The 21,152-nt window shown below is 36.1% G+C and overlaps 1 protein-coding gene and 1 non-coding gene across 2 annotated transcripts in view; one reads left to right on the top strand and one right to left on the bottom strand.

Moving 5' to 3' along the window:
- The window catches only part of SLCO4C1 (solute carrier organic anion transporter family member 4C1), a 65,491-nt gene extending 49,405 nt beyond the window's left edge, over window positions 1-16,086 (bottom strand). Inside the window, exons 1-2 of the mRNA XM_032275577.1 lie at window positions 15,317-16,086; window positions 11,239-11,502 (exon numbers count right to left, since the gene is read on the bottom strand). Of these exons, the coding sequence (XP_032131468.1) occupies window positions 11,239-11,502; window positions 15,317-15,671 (619 nt within the window). The 5' untranslated portion in view covers window positions 15,672-16,086. The remainder of the gene's footprint in view (window positions 1-11,238; window positions 11,503-15,316) is intronic.
- A 4,473-nt stretch (window positions 16,087-20,559) lies between these two features.
- On the top strand, window positions 20,560-20,683 carry LOC116554398. The gene has a single exon (XR_004270198.1). It is a non-coding gene; the product is annotated as a small nucleolar RNA SNORA5 (small nucleolar RNA).
- The last annotated feature ends 469 nt before the right edge of the window (window positions 20,684-21,152 follow it).

The raw sequence follows: 21,152 nt of genomic DNA, 5'->3' as shown, positions 1-21,152 counted from the left end.
AGCAACCTTCAAATGCCAAAGGCTGCAGACAGAAAAAAAAAAAAAAGCCACAAGAAAATTCTCATCATTCTAGCCAAAAGGTTAAGTAAGAAGCAGCTTGGCAAGGCAGAAAAGTTAGTAACCATGCTACTCTAGTCAAATACCACAGAGAAAACCTGCAGTCTCACCCACACTCACCCCTGCAATATATAACAGTGTAACAAGATGCCTAATCCCCTCTTCCAGGGTGTTGTCAGAGAAGGTAGCTTGGGTTTCCAGCTCTATGGAAACCCAGAAGCACCACTCTCCCTCTCCGCTAGTACAAGAGGAGGTCTAGTGAAGAGTCAGAACTTACACTATAGTCCACTTAAAATTAGGTCATATCTCTCCTCTATGGTGTCAGTAGAACAGTAACAAGTCACTTCTGCCCATCCCAGAGAAAGTGATATCTGTGGAGTTCTAGTGAAGATCCAGGATTGCCACCACCACCCAACAATAATAAGGAGGCTGTCTTCTTACCAGGTGTCAATTGAGGCCAAGAGGTGAACTTGGACTTCGATGCCACCTGGCAAATAAGACAACACCCACCCCTACCTCAAAGCCATCAGAGCAATGTCAATTAGTTAAGACAGAAGGTTTAAATAAGAACCAGAGTCTAATAATATACCAAGACTAAACTTATGTACATATGCAATATCTAGAAAAAAAAAACACTCAAAAAGATATACCAAAAAAATACTAAAAACACTATAGATTAATAAAAATAGAATTCTAAAAATGTTCAAGCAACCCACATTCAGAAAAGCAGGAAGCAGATAATAGAGAAACAAAAGCAGAACACAAAACTAAATATTAAAAGTACAGGTTTAAACTTTAACATAGTAGTATTTGTATTACATGTAAATGGTCTGAATATTACAATTAAAAGATATTGACAGAGTGAATAAAACAAACAACCCCACTATGTGCCATCTACAAGAAACTCACTTCAAATGCAATAATGTGGGCAGGCTGAAATTTAAAGATTAGGGGAAAAAAATCATCCAAGCATTAATCAAAATAATGTAGGAATAGCCATATTAATAACAGTTGAAACTGACTTTAGAGGAAAAACATTTACTTGACACAGAGAGACATTACATAATGAAAAAACAGTCAATTTACCAAGAAGACATTAACACACATTCACCAACACAGAGCTGTAAAACATGAAGCAGAAATTTATAGAATGAAAAGAGGAACAGATTAAACCCACAATTACAAATAAAGATTTCAAAACCCCTCTCTGAGCAACTGATAGAACAGAAAATTAGCAAGGACGTAAACTAACTTAACCACATCTACAGCAGGATCTAACCAACATTTTCTAAACACGCTGGAAACAATAGCAGAATACATTTTCTTTTCCAGCACCCAGCAAACATATGCTAAGATAGACCATATCCTGCACCATAAACATGAATACATTTTTAAAAATTCAAATCCTACATAATATGTTTTCTGACTAAAATGGAATCAAACTAAACATTATTAATAAAATGATAATAAGAACATCTCCAAATATTGGAAAGTAAACAACATGCTTTCACAATTCCAAATAATCTATGGGTCAAAAAGGAAGTCTATAAGGAGATTTAAAAAAATACACTAACTTAAGTAATAAAACACAAAAATAAAAAAATAAAAAAAGAGTTAGAGGGAGGGAGGGAAAAAATTAAAAATTTTAAAAAAAGAAAACACAATATATAACAATTGTGAAATACAACTCAAGTAGTCCTGAAAGAAAATTTTATAGCACTAAAATGCATATTCCATGTCAGCCACCTAAAGAAAAATAATAATAAAATGAGTTTAAAACAAGCAGAAGGAAGAAAATAAAGAGCAGAAATAAATAAACTGGAAAAGAGAAAACTATATTGAAAAATCAATGAAACTAAAAGTTCATATTTTGAAAAGATGAATTTAATTGGCTTCATCTAGCAAGGCTGACAAAGAATAAGAAAAAGTAGACAAATAATATTAGGAATCAAGCAAAGGATTTCATGACAGATCCAGCAGACAAAGAAAACATACTAAATAAATTCTAGGAACAGCTAGCTCCATACACATAAATTTGAAAACTTTAGATGAAAAGGAGCAATTTCATAAAAAGCATACATTATATCTATTTACCCAAAGTGAAGTATTAGGTTGGTGCAAAATAAATTGCAGTTTTTGCCATTAAAAATAATGACAAAAATCACAATTACTTTTGCACCAACCTACTAGATTTGAATCACTATTAAAGATAACTGTTAAGAATACTGACTTTTTAACTGAGAAACTCCCCAAACAGAAATCTATAGGCCCAAGTAGTTTCACTTGGAGAATTCTAACAAATATATAACGAAAAATTAAATTCAATTCCAGAAAATAGTAGAGGAGTAACATTTCTCAATTTATTGTATGAAGTTTGTAATCCCCTAAAATTCACAAAAACTACAAAGCCAAATAGAGATAGTACAAAAAAGAAAATGAAAACTAATATAAGAATATAGACACAAAAATGCTTAATGAAATAGTACCAAACAGAATTCATAAATGTATCAAAAGAATTGTACACCATTGCCAGGTGAGGTTTATTCTCGGATGCAAGGCTGGCATCAAAAAAATAAAATAAATAAAACAAAGTTAACTACCATATTAACTGACTGAAGAAGAAAAATCACATGATCAGAAATCATATGAACAATGATGCCGAACAAGTATTTGACAACATTCAACAATGATTCCCGATTTAAAATTCTCAGAAAAAGAGGAATAAAGTAGAACTTTCCAACTTGATAAAGAGTATTTATGAAAACATGCAGCAGTAGTAAAAGACTGAAAGCTTTTTTCCCTAAAATAGGGAAGAAAGTAAGAACATCCACTCTCACCACTCTTACTCAAAATAGAACTGGAAGTTCTAACAATAAAGGAAAAAAAAAAAAAAGAAAAGAAAAGAAAAAAAAAACAAGGAAAATTAATGCCATACAGAAGATAAAGGAAGTAATAAAACTGTTCCTATTTGCCGAAGACATGATTGTCTACATAGAAAACACCAAGGAGTCCACAAAATATGTCAAGAACCAAGTAGTTCAGTAAGGTCACAGAATACACAATGAAACATACAAAAATCTATTGTATTTCCATATATTGGCAATGAACATATGGAAACTGAAATTTAAAATATAGCACTATTTACAATCACTCAAAAAAAAGAGCAAAACGAAATACTTAGATGTTAATCTAACAAAACATATATATAACTTGTATGCTAAAAATACAAAATACTGATTTTTAAAAATCTAAATAAATGGAGTATAAATCCATACATGTTCATGAATTGGAAGATCCAACATAGTAACTATAGCAGTTCAATCACAATTAATATGCAGCTTGTATTAGTTCTATTTCACACTGCTATAAAGATATTGCCTGAAACTGGGTAATTTATAAAGAAAAAAGACTTAATTGACTCACAGCTCCAAATGGCTAAGAAGGCCTCGGGAAACTTAGAATCATGCCAGAATGGGAAGCAAGTACATCTTATATGGTGGCAGGTGAGAGAGCATGTGAAGGAGGAACTGGCAAACACTTATAAAACCATCAGCTCTCATGAGAACTCACTCACTATCAGGAGAACAGCATGGGGAAACCACCCCCATGATCAAATAACCTCCCACCAGATCCCTCCCTTGACGTGTGGAGATTATGGGGATTACAATTTGAGATGAGATTTGAGTGGGGACACAAAACCAAACTATATCACAGGTTTAATACAATTCCCATCAAAATCCTATTATTTTGTGGATATAGACAAGATTATTCTAAAATTTGTATGAAAATATAAAGGAATGAGTAGAACCAATATGGAAAGATAACAATGAAGTGAGAGGAATGTCTATAGGATTTCAAGACTTATATAATAGTCAAGAATGTGATATTGGTGGAGAAACACATAGATCAAGGAAAAAGTAGAGATCCCAGAAATATAGATATACAAATATGACCAACTGATTTTGAAAAAGCTATAAAAGCAATTCGGTGGTCAAAGAATAGAATTTTCAAATGGTGCTAGAGCAATTGGACATTTATAGGCAAAAAATGAACTTTGATCTAATCCTCACATCTTTTATAGAAATTAACTCAAAATATATCAAAGATTTAAATGTAAAATAGAAAACTATAAACCTTTTTTAGAAAATAGAAGAAAATCTTAGGGATCAGAGCTAGACAAAGTGTTTTTAGTCTAGACAATAAAAGCATAATCTATAAAAAGAAAAATTGATAATTTAGACTTTATTAAAATTGAAAACTTTCACTCTGTGAAAGACCCTATTAAGAAGATAAAGACATATTAAGGAATGGTGAAAATATTTGCAAACTAGCTTGTAAGTTCTAGTACTTAGAAAACAATTAGCACTCAGAACTCAACAGTAAAGAAACAAAAATCCAAGGACATAAAAAGACATTTCACCAAGGATGATACACAGATAGCAAATTCGCACAAGCAAAGATGTTCAGTGTCATCAGCCATTAGAGAAATACAAATTAAAATACGACAAGATTTTACTGTACACCTATTAGATGGCTACACCAAATGCTGGCAAGGATTCAAATAAACTGAGTCACTGAATAATGCTGATGGGAATATAAAGTGATACAGTGAATTTGGAAAACAATTTGGCAGTTTCTCAAAAAACTAAACATAGAATTTTCATGTGACCCAGCAGTTTTACTCCTGGGCATCTCTAGTCCAGAAAAATGAAAATTATGTTCACACAAAAATCTACATACTAATACTTGTAGCTTTATTTGCAATAACCAAAATCTGGGAACAAATCAGATGCTCTTTAATAGGCAAATGATTAAACAAATTATGGTACATCCATACCATGGATTACTAATCAGCAGTAGAAAGAACAGAGCAACTGATATATACAATAACCTGATGAATATTCAGAAAATTACTCAGACTAAAAAAAGTGAATTCCAAAATCTTATATACTGTATATTACTGAATTATAGTAAAACCTTTAACCATAAAAATGTTTATCATGAATTAATTTATAATTTAAAAAATCTTTTTATATGTAAAAATCCTGTTCTATGAGAATGCTTAAAATGTAAAACAGAATGCTATGCAAGAATAAAAATGCTCACAGGTTGAAACATATTTTATTACTTTATTAAAAAATCGGCACAGAAAAACAGTAAGACAATTCCAGAATTGCGTTCCTTGAGAAAAGAATAACAGTGAGTTGGATTTTTTCTCTTTCCACTTTGTAGTATTACCCTGGGATTACAGGCACCCGCCACCAAGCCTGGCTAATTTTTGTATTTTTTAGTAGAGATAAGATTTCACCATGTTAGCCAGGCTGGTCTCAAACTCTTGGCCTCAAGTGATACACCTGCCTCGGCCTCCCAAAGTGCTGGGATTACAGGTGTGAGCCACCTTGCCCAGCTCAGGGTAATTCATATTATCTAGGAAGTACGGGAAAGACTGAAAAGCCTCTGCTAGAAAAAATTGTGATAGTTTCATCTAGCATTGACTACTGCTAAAAGGTAGCTCTAGGCCTTTTATTGTATATATTGAATTTAAATTGGAGTCATTTGTTTTTTTAAACCATTATAACTTGTAACCTAAGAAATCACCTCTCCTCATTATTTCTTTATTCGTTTCCATTACAAAGAAGCAAAATGTAAGAAAAATAAGTGATTTCCATAAAGGAAAAAGTAATATCTAAAAAGGAAAAATACTCAAAAACCAAGCAAAATTAAAGCTTCCTGTGTTGAATTTGTGGTTGAAAACCTCTAAGATTCTTTGCCCTAGGTCTTCTCAAATCTGGGCAAGCATTCCATTAAAGAAAAAAATTATTCTAAGAATAAAAGATAAAATAGTAACTAGAAATAAAGTCCACTTTGAGTCCTACTCTAATCATTTTCCTACACAGCTTCTGTAAGTAGTTGCCAAGCATAACCAAAGTCCTTTGATTAAGCATTCTCTCTGAAATGCCAATCAAAAAAAAACCTTAGAAATTTAGTGCTACAGCTAATGTGAATTTTTGTCATTGAAAGTTTTTTGGAGGGAAAAAGGATAGAAAAGAAAAACAAAGAAATGGTGTAATATAGGAAAAATTATCCAATTATTGATCAATAAATAAAAAGAGCTTTAATGGATTTAGTTAACTACTTTTCTACAATTCCTCAGTATTTAATATGACCTCTCTCTCAGTGTCTCAAAGAAACATAAAGATTATTTTGCTTGGTAACATTAAAATAACATTCATCTAAAAGAAATTAAAATTGCTTAGATAAAAAAATGTTATGTGGTAAAGATTTATTTATTGCATTTTAAATATTTTAAAGTCATATTGCAGTATGCTGTGTCATATTAATATTATGTCAAAGTAAGTCAAAAATGAACGTCAAATATGACTCATTTGAAAGTGTTTTGACACTATTCTACTTTCAGGTTAACTTGTACAAAAAAATAGCCCGTAATATGTATTTGTTCCTCTTAATTTTAATACTACCTCTTTTTTTTAATCTAATATCAGCCACAACTTCCCTTTGATCATCTCCAAAGTTGATCACCTTGAATGCACAAGTGTTTCTAAAAGCTTCCCTTAAAAAAAACTTTCTCTCCAACCTGCTTAAATTTAGTGTTTACAACACAATAGAAAATCCAAGCTGTTTCAAAATATACATTCCTAACTTTTCCTCTTAATGTTCTTTTGTGTTATATAATTTCTCACATCTGTAGAAATTATATGTGCTTATCATATTGCATGTTTTGTTTTCTTCTGTTTACTAACTCTAATACATTACTTTAGTCTCCTTTTATAGAGATTATCCCATCCAAAGTGAGCCCTGACTTTAGTTTCCCTCAAGTTCAAAACACAAGAACGACAGAAAAAGCACACAAGGGTATGTTAATTTTCTCACTGTCCATTTTAAATTAAATTACATGTGCAATTTCAAATAAAATAATTTATTAATATTATGCTCTATGTTTTGTTAAGTTACTTAAGACTACACATCCTCTTGGCCTCTAATTAATTTACAGGAAGATTTCAACTAATCTGTTTTCCTTTTCCAGTTTCCTTTTCCTAAGTTTTCTTCTCTACTCTCCTTAAAGTTTCACAAATAATTCAGATTTTTCATTACAGATTCCCATACTTGCAAAAGTAGATTAATACAAACCATTTTACCTGACTACTAGAAATAGGGGAAGAAATGGTTTAAATTCATTAAAAAAATTAAAATCATTCAATATAGTCAATAACTTAGTATGAGTCATAAGCATACAAATTTGAAAAACAGTAAAGAAACCATAAAAATTAGGATTAGTTTTAGCTGTTGTTGACCATCTATAAAATCACTTCACTTCTTTCCGGAAGGCTTACATTGTAAAAATAAGGGATTTATCATTTTTAACATCCCTTCCATTTCTAAATGTCTGGATTCCCTGTAACGTATAACGTAATTTCAATCCTTAATTCTGTGTCTGTCATATTATTATAAACACCTATGCACACCACAAGAAAAACTTACACGGGAAAAAAATGCAAAAATTCAACACAATAGCGACACATTTTCATTCACCAGCAACGGGAGAGTAACTAATATATCCCTTCCTGAAAGTCAGTGTGACATTATCTACCAAAAACTAGAATGAGGAAGTCCTTCAAATCCAGTATTTACAACTCTAGGAATCAAACCAAATGAAGGACTTGCACATTTATGTAAACACATATGTTTGAGGATATACACTGCAACACTGGATATATAATATGCAATTCATACTTAAAAACTCCAAATCCCAATTCTTAATTTCCACTCAAATTCTCTTCTGCCTAGTCTTCCATCTTCTAGTAAAAATGGCCCCAGTTGGTCAAGCAAAATACCAGAGTCCTTCATTCCTCCTTCGCAATAAATCCAACAAAGTCCTATTTCTTTTTCCTCTAAAACACACTGAGAATCAGTCATCTTCTGGATCTCTAATGCTACCACCCCACTTTCAGCCACATTTATCTCTCAACTGGACTACAGTACAAATTTCCAGAGTGATTGCTTCCCATTTACTCGTCTCTCAAACTCCAGTAAGATCATGCACTTCCCCGTGTAAAACTCTTACACAACTGTGCACTGCACTTCAAGCAAAATCCAAATGCCTCCCTGGTGCCTACCTGCCTCTCCAAAACAGCCTCCCTTGCTTTGATGATGCTAGCCAAAACTGGCAATTCCTAAAACCTACCAAGCTCTCCTCTGCTCCAAGGCCCTTAATCATATTTTTTTACAGCCTGGAAAGCATCTTTTAAGGTTAGCTCTTCTTTATTCAGATATTATCACTGTAGCCTTTCCTGGCCCACATATTAACCCTTTGACACAATATTATTTCATAGTATTTGCCCCTTTAGCCACTCACTTCAATTTTCACTTACCTGGTTCATTTCTTTATTAATTGCATATTTCTTCCCACTAATACATAAAAGCCACATGACATGGAACTGTTTTACTGGTATTATCTCAATGTATCAATCAATATATGTTGTATAAATGGCAGAATAACATAAGGGCAAGCTGAGTTTTTGCTTTCATTTGCCACACACAAGTTATTATTTAAATTATTAATCAATAAAAGTAAATCTAAGGAAAAATATTAGATCAGCCAATTCCTCTAACTTATTTCAAAAATCTACTAAAATAATGAAAAATGTCAATTAGCTCAACAAGAACTTGGTGAAACCTGCACAATACACACTAATGTACTAAAAGTTTATAATCTGGCTTCAACAATCTTAGCTGTGTCTCTGGTCACATACAAACCCCTTAAATTGTGGCAATTTTCCTTTAAGAAAATAAGTTCTTTGGAATGGCCATAACTCCAAGTATAAATGGCAAGAGATGAAGCTGAGAAGATTGTGGAAGACAGATCAGGCTTTGTACTGGAAGAAGTATTTACGTTTCAGTTTATAGAGTCAGAGTATTTCGAGCAAGGTTTGTGTACTTGAGAACAAGAAAGGTATCTGAGCAACTGAAAGGTGAGTGAGGGCCTAGATACAGCACAAAGATTACCACCTAAATGCTATAAACCAATAGCAATCATAGAATCAGTATCATGTTTTCTTGTGTGGCAGATTAAAATTAGGTATTCCCTTACTATTTAGATTTCAATAGTGTTATCCTAAAGCGTACGCTGCGATATGTGGCTTGTTCCTAAAACTACTCCCAGTGAAATTATGTCAAGTTGCCTTGTGCAGTCTTGCCCAATCTCAGATCATGTGCTAGAATCTATGTAAGTGGTTTTGCTGCTATAACATATTCTTCTTATCTTATTCATTCCAAACTCTACCACATTTTAAAAATACTCTCCATTCATCCACTTACATATTTTATTTCTACTTCCAAAATGAAGCCTGCTTACCAAGTAAGTGCACTTCTAAAACTATGCTACATGATATTTACTTTATTATTGAGAATGTCTTCCTGTTTGTTATCATACTAGAATTGGAAAATTGATCTTGGGAAAGATTAATAATTTAATATTGTCTTAGTCCCATTTTCGTTGCTAAAAAGGAACATCTGAGGCATTTATAAAGAAAATAAATTAATTTGGCTCACAGTTCTACTGACTGTACAAGAACGCAATGCCAGCACCTGCTTCTAGTGAGGGCGTCCAGCTGCTTCCACTCAGAGCAGAATGCAGAGAGTAGCCAGCCAGAGATCACAGAAATCACATGGGGAGAGAGGAAGCAAGAGAGCTATAGGGGAGGGGCTGGATTCGTTTTTTTGTTTGTAGAAAGTCTCACTATATTGCCCAGGTTGGTCTCAAACCCCTGAGCTCAAGGGATTCTTCTGCCTCAGCCTTCCAAAGTGCTGTGATTATAGGCATGAGCCCCCATACCAAGCTCCAACTCTCTTTAACAGCTTTCTTGGGAACAAACAGAGTGAGAATTCACTGACCCCCATCTCCAGGGCATTAATGTATATTCATGAGCGATCCACCCCCATGACCCAAATACCTCCCTCCAACACTAGGATCAATGTTTAGGGGGACAAACATCCACACTATAGCAAATATTAATTTTCAATATTAACACACAAATCTAACAATCTTAACTTTTTAAAAATAATACCTATAGCATAACAGGCTCTAATTTTCCTTTTATTTTCAGGGGTTAAGTAAGTGAATAAAGTTTCTGAATCGGTAACCCTCTGAATTTATTCCTAATTATTTCAATATTTGCTATTAGAATTCCCAGGAAGCACATAAAAATATTAAGGTCTACTTTCATTAGTCCACTCTTCTGGCTATACTACATTAATTTTTTTATTAAAAATGTTATTTTGGAAAAAATATATATAATCAAATTTCCTTTTTGAGCCTTTAATAATGTATTTCTCCACTGAACTAGAGCAACCTATAGTGTAGGTTGCTCTGAAGTTCTGTGCTTCTTATCTAAGTCCAAAGGTAGAGCTGGTTTCATTTCTTAGGGTAAATTCCACTTTTCTAAATGTCACCTCTCTTTACCTCAAATCAGGAATCAATATGTCCAGGGTGCAGAGCTGTAAACACATCAAATGAAAGTACAAGGACTCTATGTTTGGATCCCCTTCCACGAACACTCCCTTCTTGGAAGCCACCTTTCTCTCTCGTGGATTTTCCCTCTGGAGTCCCCTTACTCCTAAACTCCATCTCTCTCTATTCCCTTCCACTCAGTGTGGAAGCTGCTTTCCTCTCCTGGATTCCAGCTTTCTGGATTCTCTCACTTAGTGTGAGAGTTTAGCTGTTCCTTTCTCTCTCCTTCTCCTGTTTTTTTTTTTTTTTTTTCTCTGTCTCTCTCTAAATAAACCACTTTCTACAAAATAAATACATTAAATAAATAAATAAATAAATAAAGTACAAAGGGGAAAACTAAAGATCTCAGAATTCCAATGAGGTCCCAACCTGCAAAGGAAAACAAGTCATCTCTTTTTGAGGAGGACCGTGTATAACATGGGGAATAAGAACCAGAGGCTTAAAAACTTGGAGAACCTCTGAAACAATGAATAATGTACAGTCTGTCTAATCGCCTATCTCACATGGTTCACACAATGAACAAAGCAGTGAGCAGTGAGAGAGATGTAAACCCTTACCATACTGTATAAGTGAATTGCAATATAAAGTTAATGACCTAGTTTTTTATCTACGTCTTCAGATTAAAACAAACATAAACACAAACAGAAGCTTACCTTCAAAAAGAGACCCCAGTTGATATTCTCCACTGAAAAACTGTGGTAATGAGAATACAAGTGCTCCCAGTCCTATCATAAAGGCTGCAAATGCAAGCCATCTCGGCTTGTGTCCTCTTTCACCAAAGAATGATACAAATAAGGACAACAAACAGAACGAAATATCGTAGCTCGATGAAATTAGGCCAGTCAGGGAACTCTTCATTTCATAACGCTTCTCAATAGTGGAAATGCTAATATTTACGAGGCCATTAACAACCATGCCTAAAAAAGAGAAAAAATGTATGCACATCATTAAAATTTTACCATATGATTTAAGATTATTAACACAAGGGAGTAGAGTTTAGTTATTCGCTTCTTTTGGTTTTTTTTTTTTTTTAATGTACCAGTATTTAAAGCCTCAAAGTTTCAGTTAGGCAACCTAAAAATCAGTTTGCTGATATTTCCCTAAAAATCAGTTTGCTTTTTAAATTGAACACTTGCGAATTTTCAGGTGTCCAACAAAACTCATGCTTGCTACATACTAAATTATAGTTAACTAGCCTTTATTCATTTTTCCTTAAATGACAAAGTCAGACTGGTAAAGTCCCATGAAGCCATTTTGCTAGAGTTTCCAGGTATTAATAAGTCATACTCCCATGGACCTCAATCAGAAGACTACAAAAGACACAAGAGACCGCGTAGGCCATTACTGTTAGGCTCAATTGCTTCCCAAATTACTCAATCCTTAAACATACTTTTCTATGACAAGAGATAACTTTGACTGTTACTTTATCTTCTCCCTCCTTTCCCCTATCCCCCCAAAAAGAGATAAGCTTGATTTAGTCTTAGGAAGGAGAAATTGAGCAAACCCCTACTTTCTTTCTAACATCCTTAAAGATATTAAAGTTACCATGTGAAAGATTTTAGAGCAAAAGTAAACATAAGTCTTTCAACCACTTGCATTCTAAATCATATGCAAAGTAAAAGAAAGAAACACATTATAACTATAGTGATGGAATAGAATGTAACAAGGTAAGACTGAAAATCTGAAAATTTTGACTTAATTAAAAATGTCCTGCCCAGATACAAATTAAACTTACAAAGGTTTAAACATTAATATAAATTGAAAATTCAAAAACTCTGATTGTATTAACCAGCGATTCCTTTACTTAGGTATAATAAACTGCTTTTATTCATTAACAGTACAGATTAAACTTACAGGAGTTTAAACATTACTATAAATTGAAAGTAAAAAACATCTGATTGAATTAACTAGATATTCCTTTTATTTAGGTATGATATTGTTTTCATTCAATAACATAATGAGTATACACATACAAGTCACGATCTCCACAAATCTCTTTAAATTTTGATTTATCAAGACCATAGCTGAAAATATATTTCAAAAAATAAAATAAATCCAACAAGTTTAACAAGTTTCAAAACTCCTAACATAATTTTTACTTTTATATCAGCTTAATAAGACTAAAAGCCAATTTATAATTCCTGGGATTTCAAAATAATGTGCCTAACATACCTGGGAATGACATTTTTATAAGTTATCTAATCATACAAAATGTTCCCCATTCAATAAAATCAACTTTCCTAACACCTACGATACTGATTTAAAAATAGTTATTAGAAAGCGTTTTTATGGTAAAACTTCTCTTTGAAAAAAAATTTGTAACCTCCCCTGGAAGTGTAGCACATTAATCCAATGACTCTTAAAGTGGATTCTATGCTATACAGGTTCCAAGAACACTACTTAAAACAAAACAAAACAAAAAAATCAAGAAACACTGAATATTACATCTCTCTATTGTAAATGAATGGCAATAGGAAGTGCATTAGAAAATTAAATATGAGAGATCTCCTGTTTGTCTTTGAGAAATGCTGAGTTAAACAAATTCATTTGACAAATTTTGCTTTTCTTTCCAATTAAACGTTTATTTAAATATACCATGGAAATGACCTTCTTAAGGATCATGTCTGAGAAACGTGGCAATAAAGTTTTCAGCCATTCAAACTTCAGCTGAAATGTAAACTAATAATCTACTGGGTCACACTTTTTATTATTTTTATTTTATTTTATTTTATTTTAGACCTTGTTTCGCCCTGTCACCCAGGTTGGAATGCAGTGGCACCATCTCAGCTCAGTGCAATCTCTACCTCCCGGGTTTGAATCATTCTGATACTTCAGCCTCCTAAGTAGCTGGAACTACTTGTGCGCGGTATTTGTTTTGTTTTGTTTTGTTTTGTTTTGTTTTGTTTTGTTTTTGGTTTGAGACAGAGTTTCGCTCTTGTTGTCGGGGCTGGAGTGCAATGGCACGATCTGGGCTCACTGTAACCTCCACCTCCCGGGTTCAAGAGATTCTCCTACCTCAGCCCCAGAAGTAGCCGGGATTACAGGCATGTGCCACCACGCCCAGCTAATTTTTGCATTTTTAGTAGAGACGGAGTTTCGCCCTGTTGGCCAGACTGGTCTGAAACTCCTGACCTCGGGCGATCTGCCCGCTTTGGCCTCCCAAAGTGCTGGGATTACAGGCGTCTGCCACCACGCCCGGCCTAGTTGGTCACTTTTATCTCTGATTAAGCTTCTTAAATTGCGAATCTCTGGGTAGATGCTGCTCCAGACGAAACGTGACACAATTTTCTAGAAGTGACAATTATATTTGACAACAATTTTAAGCAATATTTTATATTAAATATAAAATTATGTATTCTGGAATAATATCTAAATTTCAGAGGAATTTTAAGATAACACAAAAGATAAGGTTTTTTTTTTTTTTACTTGTGTCCAACTTTTTTACCTTTGCATTCCTTTGACACTGAGATGCTTCACAATCACCAATTTCGGAAAAGTATGATCAAGACATTAATGGAGGGGAACTTTGGTGGGGACAAGAAAAGTGGACAGGGAAACAAGCATTCAACAGAAATCTACCTTCAGTAGAAGAGCTGCAGCGGACTTGCAATCAACAAATGGTTACTTAGCATCTAACCTGCAAAGCAAGGGGCCCTGGGTTCCTTGAAGAGGAAGAAAGAACAAGAAGTATACTTATGCTTATACTTAGTTTTCTTTTAACTTAAAAAATGACCTATTTCCAGACCTCTAAAAAAATATTTCTAAGGTTGTATTTCTTCCAATTAATCGTTGACTGATTATACAGAAAATATTCTCAGACTATGATTCAAGTGACCAAGAAATACCTACTTGCCAATTCAACTAAGCTTCTGCCGGTCAAAGTCACTTCAGGACTACTTCCTATTTTCTTTCAACCTCTATATTAAACACATCATAGCAGCTTTAACCTCCTCTGTGCTTTCTTTCAAGGGAGCTTTCTCACTCAAGGATATAACTCCTCCAAACTCAGCGTAGATTGCAAAGCCCTGAGGGTATAAATCTAAACTTAATCTATAACTCCCAAGAAAATCTAAAAGAGATCCTAGAACAAAACATACCGAATAACTATCGTAACACAATGAAGATTAAGGCTCCCCTACAACAACGTCGGGAGCCTTGGCTCATTTACTCAGTGGGCTGCTCTAGTGCCCACATACTCTCAAACTAAGTAATACACTGACAAAAGATGAACGTCTGTATCTAATTTATACACTAGATTTTGCATAGCTTTCTCCTTTGCAAGGCATACCACTCTCACCTGCATATGTATTACTCCTTCCCCTGAAGCAACGAAACAAATGTAAAAGTAAAATCCCTTTAAAGAGGGACTTGGTAAATTGTTGTCTATGTAAAATAAACTCCCCCAGGGTACACCTTTCCCAGAGGAAGGTTATTGTAATCTTCCCTGGAGGTACTGAATCCGCTAAACAGATAACACACAAAAGAGAAAAAGTCTTGTATAGCAAGTTTGAACTGTAGCGATAAAGGAGAAGCTGAACTCTGGAAGGCTGGCTGGAGCCGGTAGGTTGACGTTGGTGAGAACGCAAGCAAGTTCCAAACCCGGTGCCACTTTGCAGGGCGCGTCCACCGCCCCGCGGACCCCGCGCACCTGCAGTCTCCCCGGGCCGACTCGCCGTGCCCACCTAGCTTTCCGCTGGACCAACGCCCCCTCGAGTGGGCGCTAGACTTTACCTTGCGTGACGGCCAAGAGGCAGTAGTGAAGCAGAAAGCCTTGAGGCGTGTTGCAGCGCTGGAGACACTGAGGGTGCAGGCACCTCCACCCGCAAGGCCCCTCCTCAAACTCGGACAGCGACAGTGACCGGGGCTGCTCTTCGCAGGCACTGGGAGGGGCTGAAGGCAGAGGTGGCTCCATTGACTTCTGGGGCCCCTGGGGCTTCTGAAGCTCCTGTGGCTGCGAATTCTCTCTCTGGTGGTCGGAGGAGAAGGCAGAGACCTCCATCAGGGAGGGCGACGCAGACGAGCGGCGCAGGATGTCTGGGCTGGAGGGGACGAAAGCCAAGTTCTCGATACCTTTGGCGCTCTTCATGTCTGGATGCGTTCTCCCGACTCCGGCGCTTCAGAGCAGCGAAGAGCCAGGTCCCTCTGTGGCTCCTCCCACCGGCAGGTGACAGCGCCCCCGTGCGGGGAGCGTCCTTGCTCCCGGCCCTCCAGCCTCCTACTCCAGCTCACCGCCGCGTGGAGCGCAAAGCGCGGAGCCCGGGCGTCAGCGCCACAGGATGTGGCTTTGACGCTCAGCTGTGTCTCACCTGTAGCCGCAGGGGCCAACCGGAAGGCGCGGTGTGGGCGTGCCACCCGGCCGCTGCCCAGTGGAGGGGCGAGAGTTCTCAGCTCACCGCCGTCCACCGAAGTCCGCCTCCGCCAGAGCTCGGGCGGTTCTGACCTGAGCCTCCAGCCCCAGCGCGCTTCCCTGAAGCCCAGGCGCTGGTAGCACACAGAGATTGTGGGAGTCTCTTTCCAAAAGCTCCCCCTGGGCGCTGGCATGAAACCTGTAAACACAGTTGCATCAGAAGATTGTTCAAGAAATGTCTTGCGTTTTTCTTCCTTTGCTGCTTTCCAAACCAGGCTAAGCTTGGACTCCAAGACTCTTCATGAGCATCTTGATAAGACTTTTTGCCTGTCATCCTGTTACTGGTAGAAGGTGTCCAGGCTTTTGGCATCTTGAACAAAGAATTGGGCAAAATGCACAAAGCAAAGAATGAATGAAGGGATTTATTGAAAATGAAAGTACACTCCACAGTGTGGGAGCGGGAGAGCATAGGAGCTCAAAGGACCATTACAGAATTTGGGGGAGCTTAAATAACCCCTAGAGGATTCTTCCATTGGTTACTTTGGGTATGCTCTATGTAAATGGAGAGGATGAAGTTAAGTTGCTAAGTCATTTATGGCCTACGCCCTATGAAGAGGATATTTCCTGTTATAGTTGAAGCGTGAATGTTTCCTACCTTCAGACCGTATTTTCCTCTGTGGATCCTCCTTAGAAAAAGAAATCCACCCCACCCCACCCCTGTCACCACCAGGATGAACAGCACAGCATAACTACTGCTTCGGTTTTACTTCTCCGAAACCGAAGGACTAGAAATGGTCTCTCTGCTGCATACTGTATATCTCAGATACACAACAATGACAATCATGTAAATAATTTCTACTGGTCTAGGCGCAGTGGTTCACGCCTGTAATCCTAGCACTTTGGGAGACCGAGGTGGGCGGATCACCTGAGGTCAGGAGTTCAAGATCAACCTGGCCAACGTGGAACCCTGTCTCTACTAAAAATGCAAAACTTAGCCAGGTATGGTGGTGCACAACTGTAATCCCAGCTACTCGGGAAGCTGAAGCAGGAGAATCGCCTGAACCTGGGAGGTGGAGATTGCAGTCAACCAAGATTGCATTGTTTCACTTCCCTCTGGATGAAAGGGCAAAACTCTGTCTCAATAATAATAATAACAACAACACATTTCTACCTGCTGAATAAATATGAAAAACACTTTGAAGAGCTTAACACCATTGTGTCATGATAGTTACAATTAGTCATTCATTCATTCTTTCACTTAACACAGAATACTTGTGTGTGTCACTTAACACAAAAAAATACTTGTGTGCTGGGTGCCAAACACTGTTCTAGGTTCTAGGAGTACACAAGTCAACAAAAACTGGGAAATGCCCTTACCTTTATGGTGCTTATGTTTTAATAGGAAACAGACAGTAATAATATATAGTACATGGCACGTAATATGATAAATACTGTTTTGTGAAACTTTCGTTTCAATTATATATGCTGTGTTTACTGAGTTGAGACACAGATATAAAATATGCATCCTACTTTGGACAGAGGTACATTCTGTCCTCTGTTTCCTCACAATCAAATAACTCTAGACTGGCCAGCTGGGCACAGAGGCACAGGCCTGTAATCCCAGCACTTTGGGAGGCCAAGGCAGGTGCTTGCATCCAGGAGTTTGAGACCAGCCTGGGCAGCACAGCAAAACCTGTCTCTACCAAAAATAGAAAAATTAGCCTGGTGTGGTGGTGCACGCCTGTAGTCCCAGATAGTTGGGAGGCTGAGGTAGGAGGGTCACTTACAACCTGGGAGGCTGAGGTTGCAGTGAGCACTCCAGCCCACAACACAGAGCCAGACCTTGTCTCAAAAAACAAAAAAAAAACAAAAAAAAAAACAGAAGAATAAAAAATAAAAATAAATTCTAGATCGGCCTAAAACATGAAGATAGAGTAGAAGTAGGAGCTAACATTTTAAATGTCTGCTATATGCCCTATTAAAATCTTTACAAAAGCAACTGCATTGTCATGTATACTTTACATATTGAGAAAACCACATCCCATAAAAGTTTAGTAACTGTCCCAAAGTCACACAGCTAATAAGTGAACTGCCATTTAAGGATATGAACTCAGATCTTTTAGCCAGAAATCTTCCCTGAACTTTGCATTTTCTGTCTTTTAATTACTATACTGTATCTCCATCAGGTTAAATTATTACATACCAATTTTAAGAGATCAAAATTCAAAAGTCTCTGATATTTGTGAGGTTTAGAAGATTAATGCTGCTCTGAAAACCTCAGATTTTGGAGGCATTCAAATTAATCATGGTATGTAATCCTCCTAGGCTTTCTTTTGACAAAAATGGATTCAGAGTAGGTAACTACTTTGATTATCATTTTATCTATGGAATACAAAGTAATTTACACAACCAGGAAATTTTGTTTTGATGAGATGTGGTTACATACAATGACGACTTAAGACTATTATGCAGCTAGGAATTAAAAATCCGTGCTATATTATCAAAATCAGAGTGGCATAATTATCATGCCCTTAAACTCATACAAAGGAGAACTCTCACAGTGTTAGAGGAAGAATTTTGCTGAAAAATGAGCAAAATGACTATTGCTTCATCTTAAATACATCTTGCTCTTACTCAAAGTGTTACCAACACCACTTTCCTGTTCCCTTACATTCTCTATGCTGCAACGATGATAGGAAGAGGCTCAGGTTTGCAACAAAAACCAGAAAAGATAAATAGAAAAGAAAACTTGGTGGTTTTCACCTCCGGTAATTCTATGGAAAAAGGTCCATTTTAAAATTAATTATTTGGTCAATCTAGGTTAAATCTGCCTCTAATGAACACAGTCAAAATATACCATATTAAATTTCAGAAGGTAATTGATGGGTTACTCTTTATGTAGTACATTTTATTTACTATGTTTTTAAAGAGTAGAGAACAGGAGAAAGAATAATGTTCAAAATTTATAGTAAAGCTCCAACGCTGTAAACAGAAGCAGTCTCTGCCTGTGGATATCATTCTCTGGGATGTGCAGTAGGTCTTTCCTATTGGGAATTGGATGAACCAAGGTGAAGTGTCTTAATGACAGCAGTCATCAAGATTGCCCTGCTAACTTCCCTTGCTCTGATTCCAAGCTTAAGAGCAATCTTATGATTTGGGCCTTCTGTGTAGCTATGTATACTGGATGAAAATGTATTGATATGTCTACCTTGAGTACTTTATCATTTTCCTCTCTATGTTTTTAATACTTTCCTAGTTCCCTTCTGGTTTTAGACTAAATGTGAATCCTTTAGCAGTATAACACTATGAGCTCATAGAATATTAAAATTAGAGGGATCTTGACAGTGGCTGATTACAAACATGGTCAAATGTGAATATTATTGCAGTTAATTACAAATCCTAGTATTAAGATTAATTAATATCACAGCATCTTATATTAACTAAATAAAAGCAACCAGACAATCTAAGTGACCATCTTAGTATTATTGATTTATCTTTTCAATTTTAAATGTTTTACAAAACACATAGTTAATAAATTAAATCTAAGAAAATAAATTTAACACTGAACTGTATTATTTTTAATATTGTTTTAAATTGTAATTATACATAAATATATAATCATATTGAGAAGAAATGCAACTATCCTTTTTCTTTTCATCTTATTAATCATAAATCATTAAGAAATAAATATGTAGGTTGGGTGCAGTTGCTCACGCCTGTAATCCTAGCACTTTGGGAGGCCAACGCAGGTGGATTGCCTGAGCTCAGGAGTTCAAAAGCAGCCTGGAAACATGGTGAAACCCAATCTCTACTAAAATACAAAAAATTAGCTGGGCATGGTGGTGTGCGCCTGTTGTTCCAGCTACTCTGAAGGCTGAGGCAGGAGAATTGCTAGAACCCAGGAGGTGGAGGTTGCAGTGAGCTGAGATTGTGCCACTGCACTCCAGCCTGGGTGACAGAGAAAGAATCTGTTAAAAAACAAAACAAAACAAACAAACAACAACAAAAAAAAAACCATGGCTGTTAATAATTATTTGAAACAAAAAGATGTCCACATTTAATACAGTAATCCTATAAGAAAGCAAACAAAGTCAATAGTAAAACACTAATGTAAAAATTGCAGAAGGCCCAGAAGACTCTCTTAGTTGAGGAGACAGAGCTGAATGTCCAAGGAGAGTAAGACAGCTGGAATTTGCAAAGCAGAGCACCAAAAAGGAGAAACCTGTGTGGAGGGGATGTGCAGAGTGTCCCCTCATGTATTCAGCAGATACGGATAGCACATGGTTGTGAAGAAACTATTCTAGTCCAAGGAAGGAGTCATCTGAAGGCATTAAAGGAGTAGTGGCTAGTGCTTACTGACACAGGGCCTAAGGAAGGTGGAATAAAGAAGTTTTCACACATTGAAAAAAAACTGAAATAACCAAAAGCACCTACCCCCAAGAAATGTTAAAAGGAATCCTTCAGGCAGAATGAAAATGATACCAGGTAGAAATATTTTCCTATATGAAAGAATGAAGCGCACCAGAAATGAGGAGATGGAGCAAAAGATGCATGGATAAATATGTTAGATTTTTTCTTATCATTTCAATCTCTTTAAAAGATAATTCACTGCTTAAAAGTAATAATATGCAGTCAAATCAAATTCAGTGCCCGTTCCTGTCATGGTAGATGCTGCCACAGCAAGCTCCACAGCTCATGAGCACTGGGTCACCCACTCTGGGACCTGGGGATAAGTTTGGCTGTGGCCACTGTTGAAAAAAAAGAAAAATAATACATAAAAAGTAATAATAATAAAGCACTGCAGGGTTTATAAGACATGTAAAGGTAAAATGTGTGACAACAATAGTGCAAAGGCCAGGAAAAGAGAACTAGAGGTATGCTATTGTAAATGTCTTATACAGAAGGTGATATATGTGTCATATAAGTGAAGTGATGTAATATCAAAGGTCAAATATGATAAAGATTTATACTGTTAGCCTTAGAGTAACCTCTAAAATGACTAAAATAAAAAACAGTCAGAAAAGGAGATAAAGTGGAGTTATGAAAGATATTCAGGCAATCCAAAAGAAGGCAGCAAAAGAGGACAAAGGGAACAAACACTGTATGGAACAAATAGAAAATCAGTAGTAAGATGATAAGTTGGGCCTAACCATATTAATAATCACACTAAATGTAAAAAGTTTAAACATTTTATTTAAAAGGAAAAATTTGTCCGATCTG

Source organism: Sapajus apella, unplaced genomic scaffold (assembly GCF_009761245.1).
Source record: "Sapajus apella isolate SASKATOON/1434 unplaced genomic scaffold, GSC_monkey_1.0 scaffold1, whole genome shotgun sequence".
Classification (NCBI taxonomy): domain Eukaryota; kingdom Metazoa; phylum Chordata; class Mammalia; order Primates; family Cebidae; genus Sapajus; species Sapajus apella.
This window is presented reverse-complemented; position numbering and strand designations above follow the sequence as displayed.